General features: G+C 36.4%; 3 protein-coding genes across 5 annotated transcripts in view; all 3 read right to left on the reverse strand.

Annotated features, from left to right (window-relative positions):
* Positions 1–4,861, reverse strand: part of LOC115122617 (keratinocyte-associated protein 3-like) — a 22,682-nt gene extending 17,821 nt beyond the window's left edge. For 2 of the 3 annotated variants that reach the window (XM_065020148.1, XM_065020146.1), the window contains exon 1: positions 4,767–4,861. In XM_065020148.1, coding sequence (XP_064876220.1) covers positions 4,767–4,779 — 13 coding nt within the window. In that variant the 5' untranslated portion in view covers positions 4,780–4,861. Of the gene's footprint in view, positions 1–4,595; positions 4,731–4,766 lie in introns of those variants that run through there. The other variant, XM_065020147.1, reaches the window with a different exon arrangement.
* Positions 4,862–11,805: 6,944 nt separating this feature from the next.
* Positions 11,806–15,090, reverse strand: LOC115123207 (gap junction beta-3 protein-like). Its single transcript, XM_029652535.2, has 2 exons — positions 14,272–15,090; positions 11,806–13,646 (listed from the first exon to the last, which is right to left on the reverse strand). The coding sequence occupies exon 2, from the start codon at positions 13,559–13,561 to the stop codon at positions 12,779–12,781; it is 783 nt and encodes a 260-aa protein (XP_029508395.1). The 5' UTR covers positions 13,562–13,646; positions 14,272–15,090; the 3' UTR covers positions 11,806–12,778.
* Positions 15,091–20,378: 5,288 nt separating this feature from the next.
* Positions 20,379–22,128, reverse strand: LOC115123206 (gap junction beta-4 protein-like). The gene is made up of 2 exons (XM_065020149.1): positions 21,430–22,128; positions 20,379–21,171 (listed from the first exon to the last, which is right to left on the reverse strand). Exons 1-2 carry the CDS (start codon positions 21,963–21,965, stop codon positions 20,868–20,870), a joined length of 840 nt encoding a protein of 279 aa, XP_064876221.1. The 5' UTR covers positions 21,966–22,128; the 3' UTR covers positions 20,379–20,867.
* Between the last annotated feature and the right edge of the window lie 3,220 nt (positions 22,129–25,348).

Consider the following 25,348-nt stretch of genomic DNA (forward strand, 5'->3'; position numbering starts at 1 on the left):
GACATCTAAAATCAGACAACATCCAGACAGTGTCGTATAATGATAGGCTCAACACTGATCTCAACACTGTGAAACTGAGGCATCATAATGTAAGCTTAGTGAACATAATGTAAGCTTAGTGATCAAAATGTAAGCTTAGTGATCATAATGTAATCTTAGTGTTCATCATGTAAGCTTAGTGATCAAAATGTAAGCTTAGCGATCATAATGCAAGCTTAGTGAACGTAATGTAAGCTTAGTGATCATAATGTAAGCTTAGTGAACATAATGTAAGCTTAGTGATCATCATGTAATCTTAGTGTTCATCATGTAAGCTTAGTGATCATAATGTAAGCTTAGTGATCATAATGTAATCTTAGTGATCATAATGCAAGCTTGGTGATCATAATGTAAGCTTAGTGATCATAATGTAAGCTTAGTGATCATAATGTAATCTTAGTGATCATAATGCAAGCTTGGTGATCATAATGTAAGCTTAGTGATCATAATGTAAGCTTAGTGATCATAATGTAAGCTTGGTGATCATAATGTAAGCTTAGTGATCATAATGTAAGCTTAGTGATCATAATGTAAGCTTAGTGATCATAATGTAATCTTAGTGATCATAATGTAATCTTAGTGATCATAATGTAAGCTTAGTGATCATAATGTAATCTTAGTGATCATAATGTAATCTTAGTGATCATAATGTAATCTTAGTGATCATAATGTAATCTTAGTGATTATAATGTAATCTTAGTGATCATAATGTAAGCTTAGTGATCATAATGTAATCTTAGTGATCATAATGTAAGCTTGGTGATCATAATGTAAGCTTAGTGATCATAATGTAATCTTAGTGATCATCATGTAATCTTAGTGATCATAATGTAATCTTAGTGATCATAATGTAATCTTAGTGATTATAATGTAATCTTAGTGATCATAATGTAATCTTAGTGATCATAATGTAATCTTAGTGATCATAATGTAATCTTAGTGATCATAATGTAATCTTAGTGATTATAATGTAATCTTAGTGATCATAATGTAATCTTAGTGATCATAATGCAAGCTTAGTGATCATAATGTAAGCTTAGTGATCATAATGCAAGCTTGGTGATCATAATGTAAGCTTAGTGATCATAATGTAAGCTTAGTGATTATAATGTAATCTTAGTGATCATAATGTAAGCTTAGTGATCATAATGTAATCTTAGTGATCATAATGTAATCTTAGTGATCATAATGTAATCTTAGTGATCATAATGTAATCTTAGTGATTATAATGTAATCTTAGTGATCATAATGTAATCTTAGTGATCATAATGCAAGCTTGGTGATCATAATGTAAGCTTAGTGATCATAAGTGATCATAATGTAAGCTTAGTGATCATAATGCAAGCATAATGTAATCTTAGTGATCATAATGTAATCTTAGTGATCATAATGTAATCTTAGTGATCATAATGCAAGCTTGGTGATCATAATGTAAGCTTAGTGATCATAATGTAATCTTAGTGATCATAATGTAATCTTAGTGATCATAATGTAATCTTAGTGATCATAATGCAAGCTTGGTGATCATAATGTAAGCTTAGTGATCATAATGCTTAGTGATCATAATGCTTAGTGATCATAATGCAAGCTTGGTGATCATAATGTAAGCTTAGTGATCATAATGTAATCTTAGTGATCATAATGTAAGCTTGGTGATCATAATGTAAGCTTAGTGATCATAATGTAATCTTAGTGATCATCATGTAATCTTAGTGATCATAATGTAATCTTAGTGATCATAATGTAATCTTAGTGATTATAATGTAATCTTAGTGATCTTAGTGATCATAATGTAATCTTAGTGATCATAATGTAATCTAGTGATCATAATGTAAGTGATCATAATGTAATCTTAGTGATTATAATGTAATCTTAGTGATCATAATGTAATCTTAGTGATCATAATGCAAGCTTAGTGATCATAATGTAATCTTAGTGATTATAATGTAATCTTAGTGATCATAATGTAAGCTTAGTGATCATAATGATCATAATGTAATCTTAGTGATCATAATGCAAGCTTAGTGATCATAATGTAATCTTAGTGATCATAATGCAAGCTTGGTGATCATAATGTAAGCTTAGTGATCATAATGTAATCTTAGTGATCATAATGTAATCTTAGTGATCATAATGTAATCTTAGTGATCATAATGTAATCTTAGTGATCATAATGTAATCTTAGTGATCATAATGTAATCTTAGTGATCATAATGTAAGCTTAGTGATCATAATGCAAGCTTGGTGATCATAATGTAAGCTTAGTGATCATAATGTAATCTTAGTGATCATAATGCAAGCTTGGTGATCATAATGTAAGCTTAGTGATCATAATGTAATCTTAGTGATCATAATGTAATCTTAGTGATCATAATGTAATCTTAGTGATCATAATGCAAGCTTGGTGATCATAATGTAAGCTTAGTGATCATAATGTAAGCTTAGTGATCATAATGCAAGCTTGGTGATCATAATGTAAGCTTAGTGATCATAATGTAATCTTAGTGATCATAATGTAAGCTTGGTGATCATAATGTAAGCTTAGTGATCATAATGTAATCTTAGTGATCATCATGTAATCTTAGTGATCATAATGTAATCTTAGTGATCATAATGTAATCTTAGTGATTATAATGTAATCTTAGTGATCATAATGTAATCTTAGTGATCATAATGTAATCTTAGTGATCATAATGTAATCTTAGTGATTATAATGTAATCTTAGTGATCATAATGTAATCTTAGTGATCATAATGCAAGCTTGGTGATCATAATGTAAGCTTAGTGATCATAATGTAAGCTTAGTGATCATAATGCAAGCTTGGTGATCATAATGTAAGCTTAGTGATCATAATGTAATCTTAGTGATCATAATGCAAGCTTGGTGATCATAATGTAATCTTAGTGATCATAATGTAATCTTAGTGATCATAATGTAATCTTAGTGATCATAATGTAATCTTAGTGATCATAATGTAAGCTTAGTGATCATAATGTAATCTTAGTGATCATAATGTAATCTTAGTGATCATAATGTAATCTTAGTGATCATAATGCAAGCTTGGTGATCATAATGTAATCTTAGTGATCATAATGCAAGCTTGGTGATCATAATGTAATCTTAGTGATCATAATGCAAGCTTGGTGATCATAATGTAATCTTAGTGATCATAATGTAATCTTAGTGATCATCATGTAATCTTAGTGATCATAATGTAATCTTAGTGATCATAATGTAATCTTGGTGATCATAATGTAATCTTAGTGATCATAATGTAATCTTAGTGACAGCTCGATGTTGTATTAAGGATATGTACTTTAACTTTATTTTATGTATTATTACAGGTACAGTGAGTCTTAGACATTTTCTACTCAGTTTTCACTGTCTATCATTTTTAAATGAAAATTAATTGAAAATTAACCAACCCACTTTTTTTTAACAGGGTACTTATTGAAGTATAGATGCTTATACATTTTACCTTAGGCATCTCCATCACCTCTCTATACCATAGGGGTGTCCACCCCCTTCACACAACCACAAAGTTGTTTCACAACATCCACATTCCCCCCATTCCTCCACATATGTTGGTACAGTCCACCGACCAAGGTTCTAATTGTAAAAATCTTGACCTCCAGACCTGTCAGGTGATGGATACATAGACTAGAACTGATGTACTATTCTGGTCCTTTAAAAAAAAACTTCAGTCAGTATGACATATTAGATGTTGGTCATAAAACATGTGTTGACTAAGGGAATTGTAACCACGAAACACTCACAGTGTAATGAGTGAATGGGTGTGGAGTCAGGCGCAAGAGAGCAAAAGGATTCGGGAAAAACACGCTTTAATGTCCAAAAATACACAGGAACAAAAATAGTTATACCCATCACAGGAGTAACTATAAAACAAAATAGTATTCCCAACACAGGAGTAACTATAAAACAAAATAGTATTCCCAACACAGGAGTAACTATAAAACAAAATAGTATTCCCAACACAGGAGAAACTATAAAACAAAATAGTATTCCCAACACAGGAGTAACTATAAAACAAAATAGTATTCCCAACACAGGAGAAACTATAAAACAAAATAGTATTCCCAACACAGGAGTAACTATAAAACAAAATAGTATTCCCAACACAGGAGTAACTATAAAACAAAATAGTACCCTGATGTGAAATACTAGGACAGGGAGAAAACCCAACAAAAACCACTAACACCTCTTAGACATACAGGAGAACAAGCCCGCACAAACAGAAGCGGGCTAAACGAACTTAAATAACCCCACCCTAACAACCAAACAATGAACAGGTGAAACCAATTAGACAAAACCAAACGAACACGGAACAAAGGATCGGTGGCAGCTAGTAGACCGGCGACGACGACCGCCGAGCGCCACCCGAACAAGAAGGGGAGCCACCTTCGGTAATATTCGTGACAGTAATGTCTATTCCCTTTCAGTTCACCACAATGTGTCAGAGGACACGTTTCCAATGCACCCGCTGAGCCACCAGGCTCAGATGGGTTTATAAAGATCAATCGAGACAGAGACTTACTTAACCCTACTGCAGCCCATTCCTTCAGTCAAAACAGCTCCAACAGAAACAAGATGGCTCAGTGTGCTGAAGAACTCATTTTCTGATGTATCCTGTCTATCAGAATACTGTAGCACTCATTGTCAATTGTCAAAGGTTAAACAGGATTATGAACTAAAGTCCAATATTCACCTGTATTGGCCATTGTTGGTGATTTGAATCCCCCCCCCCTGGTTTAAGTCATCATCTGTCCAGATGTTGTGTTATTTTGACAATCTAATAGATGTTATATGATGAATTTCTGTGTTTTCCCTTTCCCTCCTCGTGGTGAACGTTCCCCGTCAGTCCGTCCCCGAAGCGACCGCACAAGTACATATATATATATATATATATAAAAGATACACCCAAAAATAGGCAGGTCCTCCTGGAATTTAAACACACACACGTGACTTGTTGTGATTTTCTATTTTATTTTAAAACAACATGAATTCAATCATAATACACACAGAAACAAATAACACAAACTATAGTCAAAATGCAGTTTTTAAATATTTCAAATAAAGTTATCCTCCCCACCCCCAAAAATAAGGTTATTCAAAGGAAAGGATATGATGGTACTTTGTCGCCACTAGGTGGAGAGATAGACCAATCAAATAAGCACATATAACACAGCCAGGCCTACGTTAAGTTTCATATAGGGTTTAGCTGTGTCCTAGCACCCGCCCCTTTTCCCTGTCACTAAGCATGTGCTCTTTTGGGTGGCGGTATATATATATATATATACTGTATACAGCGATATATATATATGTTTATATAAATATACGTATATACACTACTGGTCAAACGTTTTAGAATACCTACTTATTCAAGGGTTTTTCTTTATTTTTACTATTTTCTACATTGTGGAAAAATAGTGAAAACATCAAAACTATGAAAAAACACATATGGAATCATGTAGTAACCAAAAAAGTGTTAAACAAATCTAAATATATTTTATATTTGAGATTCTTCAAAGTAGCCACCCTTTGCCTTGATGACCACTTTGCACAATCTCGGCATCTTCTCAACCAGCTTGTAATGGATTTAAATTAAAAGGTGTGCCTTTAAAAAAAAAAATTGGTGGAATTTCTATCCTTCTTAAGTTTGAGCCAATCAGTTGTGTTGAAAGAAGGTGGGGGGGGGGGGGGGGGGGCAAGAACAGCTCAAATAAGCAAAGTGAAATGACAGTACATCATTACTTTAAGATAATGAGGTGTTCATGTCATTTCTCTTTGCTTATTTGAGCTGTTCTTGCCCTATTATGGACTTGCGTCCCTCCGTTGAATTTCAGAATCCCGATGTGGCCCTCGAGCCAAAAAGTTTGCCCACCCCTAGGGCTATTGATGGATTCAAGATTAGCACGTTTCTATTCATCTTAGATTCTGAGTTGGGTCAGTGTCGATAATTTGTGCGGTATTGAAAAATATTCCGCTATAAATTCTCAAGTTATGTAAAATGACGTATAATTGTATGAAATGGGCTTTAAAAAGGTCACATTTTTACCAGACCCTAGGTTACTAAAAATGTTCCCCATGCGTTCTCCATATTTAAATAGAGGTTAAATTATAAAAAACATACGTGTGTGCAACTTCTGTAAGCACCTCTCTTCTTCTCTATGCCAGTATGTAAATGTGATGATATGGATATGATATGGAATACTTTATTATAATGATGATGATATGGAATACTTTATTATAATGATATGATATGGAATACTATATTATAATGATATGATATGGAATACTATATTATAATGATATGATATGGAATACTATATTATAATGATATGATATGGAATACTATATTATAATGATGATGATGATATGGAATACTTTATTATAATGATATGATATGGAATACTTTATTATAATGATGATGATATGGAATACTTTATTATAATGATGATGATGATATGGAATACTTTATTATATTATATGGAATACTTTATTATAATGATGATGATGATATGGAATACTTTATTATAATGATGATGATATGGAATACTATATTATAATGATGATGATGATATGGAATACTATATTATAATGATGATGATGATATGGAATACTATATTATAATGATGATGATATGGAATTATTTATTATAATGATATGATATGGAATACTTTATTATAATGATATGATATGGAATACTTTATTATAATGATGATGATATGGAATACTTTATTATAATGATGATGATGATATGGAATACTATATTATAATGATGATGATGTTATGGAATACTTTATTATAATGATATGATATGGAATACTATATTATAATGATATGATATGGAATACTATATTATAATGATATGATATGGAATACTATATTATAATGATATGATATGGAATACTATATTATAATGATGATGATGATATGGAATACTATATTATAATGATGATGATGATATGGAATACTATATTATAATGATATGATATGGAATACTTTATTATAATGATATGATATGGAATACTATATTATAATGATATGATATGGAATACTATATTATAATGATATGATATGGAATACTATTATTATGATGATGATATGATGATGATATGATATGGAATACTATATTATAATGATATGATATGGAATACTTTATTATAATGATATGATATGGAATACTATATTATAATGATATGATATGGAATACTATATTATAATGATATGATATGGAATACTATATTTTAATGATGATGATGATATGGAATACTATATTATAATGATGATGATGATATGGAATACTTTATTATAATGATGATGATGATATGGAATACTATATTATAATGATGATGATGATATGGAATACTTTATTATAATGATATGATATGGAATACTTTATTATAATGATGATGATATGGAATACTATATTATAATGATGATGATATGGAATACTTTATTATAATGATGATGATATGGATATGATATGGAATACTTTATTATAATGATATGATATGGAATACTATATTATAATGATATGATATGGAATACTATATTATAATGATGATGATGATATGGAATACTTTATTATAATGATATGATATGGAATACTATATTATAATGATGATGATGATATGGAATACTTTATTATAATGATATGATATGGAATACTATATTATAATGATGATGATGATATGGAATACTTTATTATAATGATGATGATGATATGGAATACTTTATTATAATGATATGATATGGAATACTATATTATAATGATGATGATATGGAATACTTTATTATAATGATGATGATATGGAATACTTTATTATAATGATATGATATGGAATACTTTATTATAATGATGATGATGATATGGAATACTTTATTATAATGATGATGATGATATGGAATACTATATTATAATGATGATGATGATATGGAATACTTTATTATAATGATATGATATGGAATACTATATTATAATGATGATGATATGGAATACTTTATTATAATGATGATGATGATATGGAATACTTTATTATAATGATGATGATGATATGGAATACTTTATTATAATGATATGATATGGAATACTTTATTATAATGATGATGATGATATGGATATGATATGGAATACTTTATTATAATGATGATGATATGGATATGATATGGAATACTTTATTATAATGATGATGATATGGAATACTATATTATAATGATGATGATATGGAATACTATATTATAATGATATGATATGGAATACTATATTATAATGATGATGATATGGAATACTATATTATAATGATGATGATGATATGGAATACTTTATTATAATGATGATGATGATATGGAATACTTTATTATAATGATGATGATGATATGGAATACTTTATTATAATGATATGATATGGAATACTTTATTATAATGATGATGATGATATGGAATACTTTATTATAATGATGATGATGATATGGAATACTATATTATAATGATGATGATATGGAATACTTTATTATAATGATATGATATGGAATACTTTATTATAATGAAGATGATATGGAATACTTTATTATAATGATGATGATATGGAATACTTTATTATAATGATATGATATGGAATACTTTATTATAATGATGATGATGATATGGAATACTTTATTATAATGATATGATATGGAATACTTTATTATAATGATATGATATGGAATACTTTATTATAATGATGATGATGATATGGAATACTTTATTATAATGATATGATATGGAATACTTTATTATAATGATGATGATATGGAATACTTTATTATAATGATGATGATATGGAATACTATATTATAATGATATGATATGGAATACTATATTATAATGATATGATATGGAATACTTTATTATAATGAAGATGATATGGAATACTTTATTATAATGATATGATATGGAATACTTTATTATAATGATGATGATGATATGGAATACTTTATTATAATGATATGATATGGAATACTTTATTATAATGATATGATATGGAATACTTTATTATAATGATGATGATGATATGGAATACTTTATTATAATTATAATGGAATACTTTATTATAATGATATGATATGGAATACTTTATTATAATGATATGATATGGAATACTTTATTATAATGATATGATATGGAATACTTTATTATAATGATGATGATATGGAATACTATATTATAATGATATTATAATACTGATATTATAATGATATGATATGGAATACTATATTATAATGATGATGATATGGAATACTATATTATAATGATATGATATGGAATACTATATTATAATGATGATGATATGGAATACTATATTATAATGATGATGATATGGAATACTTTATTATAATGATATGATATGGAATACTATATTATAATGATGATGATGATATGGAATACTATATTATAATGATGATGATATGGAATACTTTATTATAATGATGATGATATGGAATACTTTATTATAATGATATGATATGGAATACTATATTATAATGATATGATATGGAATACTATATTATAATGATGATGATATGGAATACTTTATTATAATGATATGATATGGAATACTATATTATAATGATGATGATATGGAATACTATATTATAATGATGATGATGTTATGGAATACTTTATTATAATGATATGATATGGAATACTATATTATAATGATATGATATGGAATACTATATTATAATGATGATGATATGGAATACTATATTATAATGATGATGATGATATGGAATACTATATTATAATGATGATGATGATATGGAATACTTTATTATAATGATGATATGAATACTTTATTATAATGGATGATACTGGAATACTATATTATAATGATATGATATGGAATACTATATTATAATGATATGATATGGAATACTTTATTATAATGATATGGAATACTATATTATAATGATATGGAATACTATATTATAATGATATGATATGGAATACTATATTATAATGATGATGATATGGAATACTATATTATAATGATGATGATGATATGGAATACTTTATTATAATGATGATGATATGGAATACTTTATTATAATGATGATGATGATATGGAATACTTTATTATAATGATGATGATGTTATGGAATACTATATTATAATGATGATGATGTTATGGAATACTTTATTATAATGATATGATATGGAATACTATATTATAATGATGATGATGATATGGAATACTTTATTATAATGATATGATATGGAATACTATATTATAATGATGATGATGATATGGAATACTTTATTATAATGATATGATATGGAATACTTTATTATAATGATATGATATGGAATACTATATTATAATGATGATGATGATATGGAATACTTTATTATAATGATATGATATGGAATACTTTATTATAATGATATGATATGGAATACTTTATTATAATGATATGATATGGAATACTTTATTATAATGATATGATATGGAATACTTTATTATAATGATGATGATATGGATATGATATGGAATACTTTATTATAATGATGATGATATGGATATGATATGGAATACTTTATTATAATGATGATGATATGGAATACTTTATTATAATGATATGATATGGAATACTTTATTATAATGATGATGATGTGGAATACTTTATTATAATGATATGATATGGAATACTTTATTATAATGATGATGATGATATGGATATGATATGGAATACTTTATTATAATGATGATGATATGGAATACTATATTATAATGATGATGATGATATGGAATACTTTATTATAATGATATGATATGGAATACTTTATTATAATGATATGATATGGAATACTATATTATAATGATGATGATGATATGGAATACTTTATTATAATGATATGATATGGAATACTTTATTATAATGATATGATATGGAATACTTTATTATAATGATATGATATGGAATACTATATTATAATGATGATGATATGGAATACTTTATTATAATGATATGATATGGAATACTATATTATAATGATGATGATATGGATATGATATGGAATACTTTATTATTATAATGATGATGATATGGAATACTATATTATAATGATGATGATATGGAATACTATATTATAATGATATGATATGGAATACTATATTATAATGATGATGATATGGAATACTTTATTATAATGATGATGATGATATGGAATACTTTATTATAATGATATGATATGGAATACTATATTATAATGATGATGATATGGAATACTATATTATAATGATGATGATATGGAATACTTTATTATAATGATATGATATGGAATACTATATTATAATGATGATGATATGGAATACTTTATTATAATGATATGATATGGAATACTATATTATAATGATGATGATATGGAATACTATATTATAATGATGATGATGATATGGAATACTATATTATAATGATGATGATGTTATGGAATACTTTATTATAATGATATGATATGGAATACTATATTATAATGATATGATATGGAATACTATATTATAATGATGATGATATGGAATACTATATTATAATGATGATGATGATATGGAATACTTTATTATAATGATGATGATATGGAATACTTTATTATAATGATAATGATGATATGGAATACTATATTATAATGATGATGATGTTATGGAATACTTTATTATAATGATATGATATGGAATACTATATTATAATGATGATGATGATATGGAATACTATATTATAATGATGATGATGATATGGAATACTTTATTATAATGATATGATATGGAATACTTTATTATAATGATATGATATGGAATACTATATTATAATGATGATGATGATATGGAATACTATATTATAATGATGATGATATGGAATACGATTCACAAATGAAGCACTGAACACAGGTAGTCTAGACTCTAGCTAACCACCATACACCACCCTACACCACCATACACCACCCTACACTACCCTACAGATCAGATGAGCAGGGGGCCAGATCAGATGAGCAGGGGGGCCAGATAAGATGAGCAGGGGGCCAGATCAGATGAGCAGGGGGCCAGATCAGATGAGCGGGGGGCCAGATCAGATGAGCAGGGGGCCAGATCAGATGAGCAGGGGGGAGTTGCGTTTCCTTGCTGAGACGTTACATGCATCAACCAATGATTGGATGCGACAACATCGACTGTGCAGTCGGGCACCAGATTATCATAAAATGCGGTTAGCTGATATGTAAAATACCGACATTTGTGTTGTAAACTCTGGTATTCGTCAGCAACGTCTGAGCAACGTCTGAGTAACATCTGAGCAACGTCTGAGTAACGTCTGAGCAACGTCTGAGTAACGTCTGAGTAACGTCTGAGCAACGTCTGAGCAACGTCTGAGTAACGTCTGAGCAACGTCTGAGCAACGTCTGAGTAACGTCTGAGCAACGTCTGAGCAACGTCTGAGTAACGTCTGAGCAACGTCTGAGCAACGTCTGACCTGTCAAATCACTTTCAAGAACTCTTAACCTTCGTCAGTCTTTCACCCTCACAGAGGTGTGTCCGTAAGGGAGGATGAGGAGGTGGTTGGCCATAAAAATGACATTTGACTAAAATAAATGTATTGATAAAACTCAGGTTTTGGTTAACAACATTTAGTCAATAAAGATTTGTCATCTAATAAAAGTTCAATTGTAAAGAGTTTTTATGTCATGACTCAAAATATAGATGTACTTTTCTTCTCCATGGCTAAGTTGGCCTCGTTGCACTCCTGGTACTCTGCTGTCTGACACCCATCACAGTCCAGCTCAGAGCACCTAATGTTGGGGGAGGTATGGAGGCTTCCCCGATGACTGATCCTCAGCAACCGGATGGCTATCAGGTAAAAGATCTCACACACGTTGAGCACTATACACACAGCCGACGCCCCGACCATGAAGTAGGTAAACACCCTCTTCTCTGTGGGCCGGCCGATGTAGCAATCCACCTGGTTAGGACAAGGCCAGAGGTCGCATATGACGCGTCTCGGCAGGTCAAAGTTGTTGTAGATGAGATGGAGGAGGTAGAGGAACGCCACCTCGATGGCCGTCTTGAAGAAGAGGCTGAGGAGATACGTCCACCAGAGTCCTCCGTGCTTCTGTCCTGTGTTGTCGTAGAGACGGGCGTTTTCACCGTGTGCGATGCGGTACTTGCGTTCGCGTTCCTCACGGTACGCCACGTGCATCACCACCATGAAGGTGGGACAGGTGACGAAGATGAGCTGGAGTGCCCAGAGCCGGGTGTGGGAGACAGGGAAGAAGTGGTCGTAACAGACGTTGGCGCAGCCGGGTTGGCGGGTGTTGCAGTCAAAGTCTTTCTGGTCCTCACTAAAGACGCGTTCTGCGGCCACGACGAAGACCATGACGCGAAACACGAAGACTACCGCGAGCCAGATACGTCCAAACGCGGTAGAGTATTTATTGACCCCGCTAAGCAGCGCCTCGAACGTCTTCCAGTCCATGGTGAGATCGAAGTGGGATCCCCTTCTTTCACCGTTGAACTTTCACCCGGCTTTTGTGGATGAGCTTCTGCCTTTGGACTTGAAGCTGGAGGAAGAGGAGAAAGCGATTAATTAATAAGTGTATGAATAACGGTTGTATTGAGCCCCACCAACCTCCATTTCAGGGAAAGGGAACTACTTTAAAATCAAGTTCCAGACCCCTTGGCATCACCTAACACTGCCTTTGCCATCGCCGGCCCTACTGGAAGGCTACAGAATGAGAGGTGATAAAGCCACAAAAATCAGGAATCATCTACAACATATAATACAACTCTTCAATTTTACATAGAAATACATTTCTTCTGGCTGTTAAAGTAGTTTTCTTTTGAAAGATCTTTTCACAGCCTTTTATTTAGACTCCGATCAAACTTTTCATCCAAATCTCCCTGCGACTCTCTCTTCGCCTTCTGAAGCTGTTTGCTTAAAAGGAGTGGGGTTCTTTGAAGAAAGGCGGCTTTAATATTTGATCAAAACACTGTTTGCCTTCCCTCAAGAGTCTAATGCTCGCGAAAACACATCTTGAGCAAAGTCATTTCTTATGAAACAGTGGAATCATGTTCAAAAACAGGTAGAGTTTATGATAGTTTACTTGTTGTTGAAGACACATCATTTTGAGGCAAAAGTCATTCGTATCACTATTACAGATGGATTAAAAGTCAAGTCGTACTTACAGTTGTTTCAGATCACTAGGCTGATTGATGCTCAATTCCTTTTAGCTTGTCTGTCTCTCTGTTCAAAGCTTGTCTGTCTCTCTGTTCAAAGCTTGTCTGTCTCTCTGTTCAAAGCTTGTCCGTCTCTCTGTTCAAAGCTTGTCCGTCTCTCTGTTCAAAGCTTGTCTGTCTCTCTGTTCAAAGCTTGTCCGTCTCTCTGTTCAAAGCTTGTCTGTCTCTCTGTTCAAAGCTTGTCCGTCTCTCTGTTCAAAGCTTGTCTGTCTCTCTGTTCAAAGCTTGTCTGTCTCTCTGTTCAAAGCTTGTCCGTCTCTCTGTTCAAAGCTTGTCTGTCTCTCTGTTCAAAGCTTGTCCGTCTCTCTATTCAAAGCTTGTCTGTCTCTCTGTTCAAAGCTTGTCCGTCTCTCTGTTCAAAGCTTGTCTGTCTCTCTGTTCAAAGCTTGTCTGTCTCTCTGTTCAAAGCTTGTCCGTCTCTCTGTTCAAAGCTTGTCCGTCTCTGTTCAAAGCTTGTCTGTCTCTCTGTTCAAAGCTTGTCTGTCTCTCTGTTCAAAGCTTGTCTGTCTCTCTGTTCAAAGCTTGTCTGTCTCTCTGTTCAAAGCTTGTCCGTCTCTCTGTTCAAAGCTTGTCCGTCTCTCTGTTCAAAGCTTGTCCGTCTCTCTGTTCAAAGCTTGTCCGTTTCTGTTCAAAGCTTGTCCGTCTCTGTTCAAAGCTTGTCTGTCTCTCTGTTCAACTTTGCCTCAGTCTGATTTGACTATTGAATGGCAGGGCTGAACAAAATGGCTGGACTACTCTACGTCTGGACATGATGATTTAGCCACACTCTGGAGGTGTGGTCAAGCTTTGGAATCAATGCTGGGTTTCTTTTTCTCTCCGCTGACCAGTTAGTGACGCAACACCCTTGTGTTAAAATCAACATTGGAGTTGTCATGGTGACTAAGTGTTCCCACCAGGCGAGTCTGGTATCGGTAACACCCCAGGCCCACACAGGTGAGTATGGTTTGGTACCACTCCATGTCTGCCTAGTCACCCTCATTTATCCGGCACTGCCACAGATTCCCGAGATAAACGCTGATCCTTCATTTGCCAGGAGAGCTGGAACTACAGAGGTATGGATATATGGACATAAGAGCACTTCAGTCTCACAGAGAACTGATACGGGGACCATAAGTGTTTGTAGTATTTGTTGTTGATTCATATTTCTAGATACTCAAACACTGAACATTTGGTGTTCATGCCCATTCAGCAAATGTACATGTATATGCCCCTGAACAGGCAGTTAACCCACTGTTCCTAGGCCGTCATTGAAAATAAGAATTTGTTCTTAACTGACTTGCCTAGTAAAATAAAATAAAAATATTTGAGTCATTTAGCAGACACTCCAGACTAGACGGCTCAATCAGCTGTAGAATGTGTCACCTATCGCCACCACATCACACAGCTGTACAGCTAGTCCTGCTGCTGAGGCTGATGGGGATTTTAGTCATGCCGGATGTGACTGTGATCAGATAATTTAGGAGGGGTCATTTTAATGTGGATAAACTGTACTTTCACCCCTGCTTACTGACCACTCCCAACCTACTACTGCCAACCTGAAGAATAAACTACTATTTAATTCATTTCGTTATCAAGGTGTGTCATGTTGTGGTTTTCTTTCACTGCAAAAAAAAACCAACCACTTTGATCTCATCAGGTGTTTGTTTGCAACTTGACACATGGAAATCACTTTGTTACATTAAGGTTCATGTGGATGTTTTAAGAGGGACTCTTGAACAAACTTCATTCAAAATGTATACATCACATATGATCATTTATCTGTGAGATTGTTGGGGTTGCTTAGTGGTTAGAGCGTTGGGCCAGTAACAGTAGTAGTAGTAGTAGTAGTAGTAGTAGTAGTAGTAGTAGTAACAACAGTAGTAGTAGCCTAGTGGGTAGTAACAACAGTAGTATTAGTAGCGTTGGGCCAGTAACAGTAGTAGTAGTAGTAGTAGTAGTAACAACAGTAGTATTGGGGCGGCAGGTAGTAGTGGTTAGCGTTGGGCCAGTAGTAGTAGTAGTAGTAGTAGTAGTAGTAACAACAGTAGTATTGGGACGGCAGGTAGCTTAGTGGTAGCCAGTAACAGTGGTTAGTAGTAGTAGTAGTAGCGTTGTAGTAGTAGTAGTAGTAGTAGTAACAACAGTAGTATTGGCGGCAGGTAGTAGTAGTAGTAAGTAGTAGTAGTAAGTAGTAGTAGTAGTAGTAGTAGTAGTATAGTAGTAACAACAGTAGTATTGGGACGGCAGGTAGCCTAGTGGTTAGAGCGTTGGGCCAGTAACAGTAGTAGTAGTAGTAGTAGTAGTAGTAGTAGTAGTAGTAGTAGTAGTAACAACAGTAGTATTGGGGCGGCAGGTAGCCTAGTGGTTAGAGCGTTGGGCCAGGTAGCCAGGTAGCCTAGTGGTATAGTGGTTAGAGCGTTGGGCCAGTAACAGTAGTAGTAGTAGTAGTAGTAGTAGTAACAACAGTAGTATTGGGGCGGCAGGTAGCCTAGTGGTTAGAGCGTTGGGCCAGTAACAGTAGTAGTAGTAGTAGTAGTAGTAGTAACAACAGTAGTATTGGGACGGCAGGTAGCCTAGTGGTTAGAGCGTTGGGCCAGTAACAGTAGTAGTAGTAGTAGTAGTAGTAACAACAGTAGTATTGGGGCGGCAGGTAGCCTAAGCGTTGGGCCAGTAACAGTAGTAGTATAGCGTAGTAGTAGTAGTAACAACAGTAGTATTGGGGCGGCAGGTAGCCTAGTGGTTAGAGCGTTGGGCCAGTAAACAGTAGTAGTAGTAGTAGTAGTAGTAGTAACAACAGTAGTATTAACAACAGTAGTATTGGGGCGGCAGGTAGCCTAGTGGTTAGAGCGTTGGGCCAGTAACAGTAGTAGTAGTAGTAGTAGTAGTAGTAACAACAGTAGTATTGGGCGGCAGGTAGCCTAGTGGTAGCGTTGGGCCAGTAGTAGTAGTAGTAGTAGTAGTAGTAGTAACAACAGTAGTATTGGGGCGGCAGGTAGCCTAGTGGTTAGAGCGTTGGGCCAGTAACAGTAGTAGTAGTAGTAGTAGTAGTAGTAGTAGTAGTAGTAGTAGTGGTTAACAGTAACAGTAGTAGTAGTAGTAGTAGTAGTAGTAGTAGGGCGGCAGGTAGCCTAGTGGTTAGAGCGTTGGGCCAGTAACAGTAGTAGTAGTAGTAGTAGTAGTAGTAACAACAGTAGTATTGGGCGGCAGGTAGCCTAGTGGTTAGAGCGTTGGGCCAGTAACAGTAGTAGTAGTAGTAGTAGTAGTAGTAGTTAGTATTAGTAGTAGTAACAACAGTAGTATTAGCCTAGTGGTTAGAGCGTTGGGCCAGTAACAGTAGTAGTAGTAGTAGTAGTAGTAGTAACAACAGTAGTATTGGGGCGGCAGGTAGCCTAGTGGTTAGAGCGTTGGGCCAGTAACAGTAGTAGTAGTAGTAGTAGTAGTAGTAGTAGTAGTAGTAACAACAGTAGTATTGGGACGGCAGGTAGCCTAGTGGTTAGAGCGTTGGGCCAGTAACAGTAGTAGTAGTAGTAGTAGTAGTAGTAGTAGTAACAACAGTAGTATTGGGGCGGCAGGTAGCCTAGTGGTTAAGCGTTGGGCCAGTAACACAGTAGTAGTAGTAGTAGTAGTAGTAGTAGTAGTAGTAACAGTAAGGTAGCCTAGTGGTTAGAGCGTTGGGCCAGTAACAGTAGTATTAGTGGTTAGGGGCCAGTAACAGTAGTAGTAGTAGTAGTAGTAGTAGTAACAACAGTAGTATTGGGGCGGCAGGTAGCCTAGTGGTTAGAGCGTTGGGCCAGTAACAGTAGTAGTAGTAGTAGTAGTAGTAGTAACAACAGTAGTATTGGGGCGGCAGGTAGCCTAGTGGTTAGAGCGTTGGGCCAGTAACAGTAGTAGTAGTAGTAGTAACAACAGTAGTATTGGGGCGGCAGGTAGCCTAGTGGTTAGAGCGTTGGGCCAGTAACAGTAGTAGTAGTAAACAGTAGTAGTAGTAGTAGTAACAACAGTAGTATTGGGCGGCAGGTAGCCTAGTGGTTAGAGCGTTGGGCCAGTAACAGTAGTAGTAGTAACAACAGTAGTATTAGTAGCTAGTGGTTAGAGCGTTGGGCCAGTAACAGTAGTAGTAGTAACAACAGTAGTATTGGGGCGGCAGGTAGCCTAGTGGTTAGAGCGTTGGGCCAGTAACAGTAGTAGTAGTAGTAGTAGTAGTAGTAACAACAGTAGTATTGGGGCGGCAGGTAGCCTAGTGGTTAGAGCGTTGGGCCAGTAACAGTAGTAGTAGTAGTAGTAGTAGTAGTAGTAGTAGTAGTAGTAACAACAGTAGTAGTGGTTGGCCAGTAAGTAGGCAGTAGTAGTAGTGGTTAGTAGTAACAACAGTAGTATTTGGTAGCCTAGTGGTAAGCGTTGGGCCAGTAGTAGTAGTAGTAGTAGTAGTAGTAGTAACAACAGTAGTATTGGGGCGGCAGGTAGCCTAGTGGTTAGAGCGTTGGGCCAGTAACAGTAGTAGTAGTAACAACAGTAGTAGGTAGTAGTGGTTAACAGTAACAGTAGTTGGGCGGCAGGTAGCCTAGTGGTTAGAGCGTTGGGCCAGTAACAGTAGTAGTAGTAGTAGTAACAACAGTAGTATTGGGCGGCAGGTAGCCTAGTGGTTAGAGCGTTAGTAGTAGTAGTAGTAACAACAGTAGTATTGGGGCGGCAGGTAGCCTAGTGGTTAGAAGCGTTGGGCCAGTAACAGTAGTAGTAGTAGTAGTAGTAGTAGTAACAACAGTAGTATTGGGGGGCAGGTAGCCTAGTGGTAGAGCGTTGGGCCAGTAACAGTAGTAGTAGTGGTAGTAGTAGTAACAACAGTAGTATTGGGGGCGGCAGGTAGCTTAGTGGTCAGGCGTTGGGCCAGTAACAGTAGTAGTAGTAGTAGTAGTAGTAGCAACAGTAGTGGTTAGAGCGTTGGGCCAGTAACAGCGTAGTGGGCCAGTAGGTACAGTAGTATTGGGGCGGCAGGTTAGCGTTGGGCCAGTAGTAGTAGTAGTAACAACAGTAGTATTGGGGCGGCAGGTAGCCTAGTGGTTAGTAACAACAGTAGTAGTAGTGGGGCGGCAGGTAGCCTAGTGGTTAGAGCGTTGGGCCAGTAACAGTAGTAGTAGTAGTAGTAGTAGTAGTAACAACAGTAGTATTGGGCGGCAGGTAGCCTAGTGGTTAGAGCGTTGGGCCAGTAACAGTAGTAGTAGTAGTAGTAGTAGTAGTAACAACAGTAGTATTGGGCGGCAGGTAGCCTAGTGGTTAGAGCGTTGGGCCAGTAACAGTAGTAGTAGTAGTAGTAGTAGTAACAACAGTAGTATTGGGGCGGCAGGTAGCCTAGTGGTTAGAGCGTTGGGCCAGTAACAGTAGTAGTAGTAGTAGTAGTAGTAGTAACAACAGTAGTATTGGGGCGGCAGGTAGCCTAGTGGTTAGAGCGTTGGGCCAGTAACAGTAGTAGTAGTAACAACAGTAGTATTGGGACGGCAGGTAGCCTAGTGGTTAGAGCGTTGGGCCAGTAACAGTAGTAGTAGTAACAACAGTAGTATTGGGACGGCAGGTAGCCTAGTGGTTAGAGCGTTGGGCCAGTAACAGTAGTAGTAGTAACAACAGTAGTATTGGGACGGCAGGTAGCCTAGTGGTTAGAGCGTTGGGCCAGTAACCGAAAGGTTGCTGGAATGAATCCCAGAGCTGACAAGGTAAAAATCTGTTGTTCTGCTCCTGAACAAGGTAGTTAACCCACTGTTCCTAGGCCGTCAATTGTAAATAAGAATTTGTTCTTAACTTACTTGCCGAGTTAAACTAAGGTAAAATATGTGATTGATTTAATGACATTGTTGAAGGTGGACTACTCAATTCAATACCTTCTAGTGGAACACTGTTGCACTTCCTGTTGTACTATAAAATGGCCTAGAAATGGTTGCTGGAATGAATAAGAGGCTTTGGATCCAATCAGTTTTGTGCTCAATGGACTTTGTTTTTAAGTTGAAAATCATCATGATATTTTAGTTGAAATGAAAGAAACATTTATATTTATAGAAAATTACAACAACAACAAAAAATATAATAGATCATAATAAAATATGTTTTTATTTCAAATGACAAGCAGACTACAATCATCAGGCTTGAAATTATATTACACATATCAATAACTAGACAATACAAGAAATAATGTACATTTCATGAAATGAAAACTTCTTACAAAAAAAACAGATGGCATGTCATTCTCTAATTAATCACGACTAAATATTTTCCCATTTTGGCAGTGACTTTGTAAACAGCATTTTGGAGTATCCCATATACTCACACTGAACAGTATATGTGGCCCTTGCCTTGACACAGACATGACACAGACATGACAGAATGTTGTAGTCTTTCCATAGGCTTTTCTTCCAGACCAGTACTATCTACTAACTACTACTAGACTTACTAAAACACAACTGATCAACTAATCGTCAATGCCTTGATTAGATCCATCTAATCACGTATTAATACTGGGCTTGAACGGAAAGCCTTCACAAGTTATGGCGTCTCCAGGACCAGAATGAAAGATAACAGTCTTAAGAGACAGTCACACTGTAACCCGGAGCAGGGCTCTCTCTCTTATCCAGTCCACCATCCCCATCAGCCATATTCATCTTCTTCAGTTCAGACTGCTTGAACACAGAGGTATCTTTCTCTGTCAGGGGTATGGTAGCTGGCATGGTGAACTGGGGGCTCTCCCTGATGGCACGGGGTCCTCCACCGACAATACACTCCCCGCACTTCTTCCCCAGCAGATAGAGGATCTCGCACAGGGTCAAGAGTATACACACCAAGCTTATCACCACCATGAAGACCGTGAACACTCGTTTCTCTGTTGGCCTGGGGAGCAGACAGTAAAAGATGAGCTTTGTGAAATAGTACAGGTCTTTGGTCGTTCACAATAACAAAGCATTGTAATCACATACTGGTTTAGCTCATCAGCCATTCATCACCGTCAATAAGTGCAGCATTTGTGATACTTAGTGCTCAAGAGATTCTCCTGATGGTCAGGTCACATGATCAGGAGAACCGCAGGGCCATGCCAATGATCAGTGCAAAGTGTGCTCTGTTTGTAATAATAGTAATAATAATAATTACCTGGCAATAAAGCAGTCCACCTCGTTGGGACAGGGGTCCTCTGAGCACTTCACCACCAGCGGGAAGAAGTACGCATCGTAGATGTAAAACAACAGAAAGATGAACACGCTGTCTACCGCCATCTTGAATAGCAGACTGAAGAGGTAGGTCCACCACAGACCGCCGCGCTTCTTCCCCGTATCGCCATACAGACGGGTGCATCCCTCGCCGTGCTTCAGACAGTGTTTCCTCTCTCGTTCATCTCTGTAGGCGACGTGGAGGACGACCAGGAGCGAGGGACAGGTGACGAAGATGAGCTGGAGTGCCCAGAGCCGGCTGTGGGAGACGGGGAAGAAGTGGTCGTAACAGACGTTGTGGCAGCCAGGTTGGCGCGTGTTGCAGTCAAAGTCCTTCTGCTCGTCACCCCACACTTTCTCTGCCGCCACGACGAAGACCATGAGTCTGAAGATGAAGACGACAGAGAGCCAGATACGACCGAACACCGTGGAGTACTTATTGACCCCGCTAAGCAGGCCCTGCAAAAACGCCCAGTTCATAGTGGAGGTACAAGTTGTAGAATTAGAATTCGTAGTAATAAGTTCAGTTCAACCTCCAACAGGCCACTGGCTCTTGCCACAACCGCCTCTCGTTCCCAGTGGGCTTCTACCCTCTGGTAAAAAAAAATACTCAACTGCACTCAGGAAAGGTGGGTCTTTAATAAGACCTACTCAGCTTGGTACAAGAGGGGAGGGATGTACTGCATGCCCTTACTGAGTGTACTAGCTAGGTAAACATAGCTGCAACACCCTCAGCTCAGTGTTTGAGTAGATTAGGGAGTGGCTGACAACTTATTATTCAACTTTTACCATAGAGAGAAGGAGACCGTGATTCAAACCACAAAAAGGAGAGAGAGAGAGAAATATTTTCCTTGCGATAGTGAAGGTGTAAACTTCGCAAAATAAAGTCTGAACAGTATATATTTGACAGCTAACATCAAATTATAAAAAATAAAAAAAATCAAGCAGAAACCTATAAAAATTAACAGCAAAAAAAGTGGTTTGATGAAGAGCGTAAACAACCCCCCAAAAAAAAAAAAATAATACATTGAAACCTACCCAACCAAACACACAGACCCACAAAACTAGAACATACACCTTCACTGTGTAATGTAAGTGCCTTAATGTGTTTGGACCACAGGAAGAGTAGCTGCTGCCCTAATAAATAAAAATACTATGGGGAAACACTAAAACAGTAAATAAGAAAAATGAAATGATAAAATAAAACACAATAAATTCAAGTTGGCTACACTCAAACTCTTCATTATTATCCTCGGCTCTGGCATCTTCCCCAATATTTATATATTATATTTGGAACCAAGGTCTGTTCACCCCAATCCACAAAGTGGAGACAAATTTGACCCCCATAATTTACCACGGAATCTATGTCAACTGTAACCTCATCAATGGCAGACTCCAACATTTCCTCAGTGAAAATGATGTCCTGAGCAAATGTCAAATTGACTTCTTGTTAAAATACGTGTAAATCCTGCATACGTTAACTGACAAACAAACTAAACAAAAGCAAAGTCTTCTCATGCTTTGTTGAATCCCAAAATGAAAAGGGGGGAAAACCCACGATATTATAAAATCAATGTTCACAAATAAACACAGAGATTTTTCATCCATCAGGGCCGGGTGGGTGAGGCAGGGAAACAGCATGAGCCCCACTCTCTTCAACATTTGTATCAATGAATTGGCTATGACACTAGAACAGTATGCAGCACAAGGACTCACTCTAGCGGGCTCGGAAATCAAATGTCTACTTTTTGGAGATGATCTAGTGCTTCTATCCCCAGCCACGGAGGGACTACAGCAGCACCTAGATCTTCTGCACAGATTCTGTCAGACCTGGGCCCTGACAGACCTGGGCCCTGACAGTGAATCTCAGTAATGGTGTCCAAAAAAGGTCCAGATGCCAGGACCACAAACATAAAATCTACCTAGAACCATTGCCGTAGACCACACAAAGAAGTACACATAGAAAAGGAGAGAGAAAGTGACCAAACCTGGGCCCAGTAATTCAAATCCAGGACCTCTACTAGCCGAAGGTAAGTAGTAACATTAACATGATGCTTTACCCATCCATGGTTCTCCAGGACCTCCACTAGCCGAAGCTAAGTAGTAACATTAACATGATGCTCTACCCATCCATGGTTCTCCAGGACCTCCACTAGCCGAAGCTAAGTAGTAACATTAACATGATGCTCTACCCATCCATGGTTCTCCAGGACCTCCACTAGCCGAAGCTAAGTAGTAACATTAACATGATGCTTTACCCATCCATGGTTCTCCAGGACCTCCACTAGCCGAAGCTAAGTAGTAACATTAACATGATGCTTTACCCATCCATGGTTCTCCAGGACCTCCACTAGCCGAAGCTAAGTAGTAACATTAACATGATGCTTTACCCATCCATGGTTCTCCAGGACCTCCACTAGCCGAAGCTAAGTAGTAACATTAACATGATGGTTCTCCAGGACCTCCACTAGCCGAAGCTAAGTAGTAACATTAACATGATGCTCTACCCATCCATGGTTCTCCAGGACCTCCACTAGCCGAAGCTAAGTAGTAACATTAACATGATGCTCTACCCATACATGGTTCTCCAGGACCTCCACTAGCCGAAGCTAAGTAGTAACATTAACATGATGCTTTACCCATCCATGGTTCTCCAGGACCTCCACTAGCCGAAGCTAAGTAGTAACATTAACATGATGCTTTACCCATCCATGGTTCTCCAGGACCTCCACTAGCCGAAGCTAAGTAGTAACATTAACATGATGCTCTACCCATACATGGTTCTCCAGGACCTCCACTAGCCGAAGCTAAGTAGTAACATTAACATGATGCTTTACCCATCCATGGTTCTCCAGGACCTCCACTAGCCGAAGCTAAGTAGTAACATTAACACTATGCCTTCTTATTGTAGTCGCTGTACTCATAATATACAGGAGGACTATCGCCTTATGGTGAGGATAGCCGTGTCGCAAGCCCAGCTTCAGATGCAATCGTTTGGCAATTTAAGTGTTAGAAAGGAAGAAAAAGGGTCTGTGCCACCAGTAAGTACAGATAGTAGTATAAATCCCCTGACACGGTCCCTGCAGCCGGACAACTTTCTCAAGGCTTCTGGAAGGAAATGCTGTAGGAACGCTCAACCGGTGTCGCTCATTCAGCCGACAGAAACTTTCAACCAGTTTTCCCCGTTAAGCAGCGAGTCGAAGTCGGAGTCAGAGGCCGAGCCTCTCTGGTCTCTACTCCTCCCGTTACGGGGTCTGAGACGCCGAAGCCTCCCACCATTAGCTCTGACTAATTGAAAACCCTAGTCATTGGCAACTCCATTATCCGCAATATTAGACTTAAAAAATAATCAACCGGCGATCATTCACTGTTTACCAGGGAGCAGGGCTACCGCTGTAAGGCTAATCTGAAGAGGGTGCTGGCTAAGGCTAAAACTGGCGAGCTTAGATATTGGGATATTGTTATATAGGGATATTGTTATCAATGTCAGCACCAACGATGTTAGGATTACACAGTCAGATGTCTGTCGGCATCGAGTAATTGTCTCTGGTCCCCTATAGCAGAGTCTCACAACTCAATCGCTGGTTTAAAACTGTTTTCTGCCCCCCTACCAAAATATATAATTTGTAGATAATTGGCCCTCTTTCTGGGACTCACCCACAAACAGGACCAAGCCTGGCCTGCTGAGGAGTGACGGACTCCATCCTAGCTGGATGGGTGCTCTCTTCTTATCTATCAACATAGACAGGGCTGTAACTCCTCTCGCTCCACAATGGGATAGCCTGCTGCCTGGCCTGCACTCTGTTAGCCAGCCTGCCAGCTTAGTGGAGTCTGCCACTAGCACAGTCAGTGTAGTCAACACG

Source organism: Oncorhynchus nerka, linkage group LG7, assembly GCF_034236695.1.
Source record: "Oncorhynchus nerka isolate Pitt River linkage group LG7, Oner_Uvic_2.0, whole genome shotgun sequence".
Classification (NCBI taxonomy): domain Eukaryota; kingdom Metazoa; phylum Chordata; class Actinopteri; order Salmoniformes; family Salmonidae; genus Oncorhynchus; species Oncorhynchus nerka.

Coding starts and splice junctions, on each gene's coding strand:
- LOC115123206 (XM_065020149.1), bottom strand. CDS start 21,965: ATGAACTGGGCGTTTTTGCAGGGCCTGCTTAGCGGGGTCAATAAGTAC. Junction 21,172..21,429: donor GTGGACTGCTTTATTGCCAG/GTAATTATTATT, acceptor TCTGCTCCCCAG/GCCAACAGAGAAACGAGTGT.
- LOC115123207 (XM_029652535.2), bottom strand. CDS start 13,561: ATGGACTGGAAGACGTTCGAGGCGCTGCTTAGCGGGGTCAATAAATAC.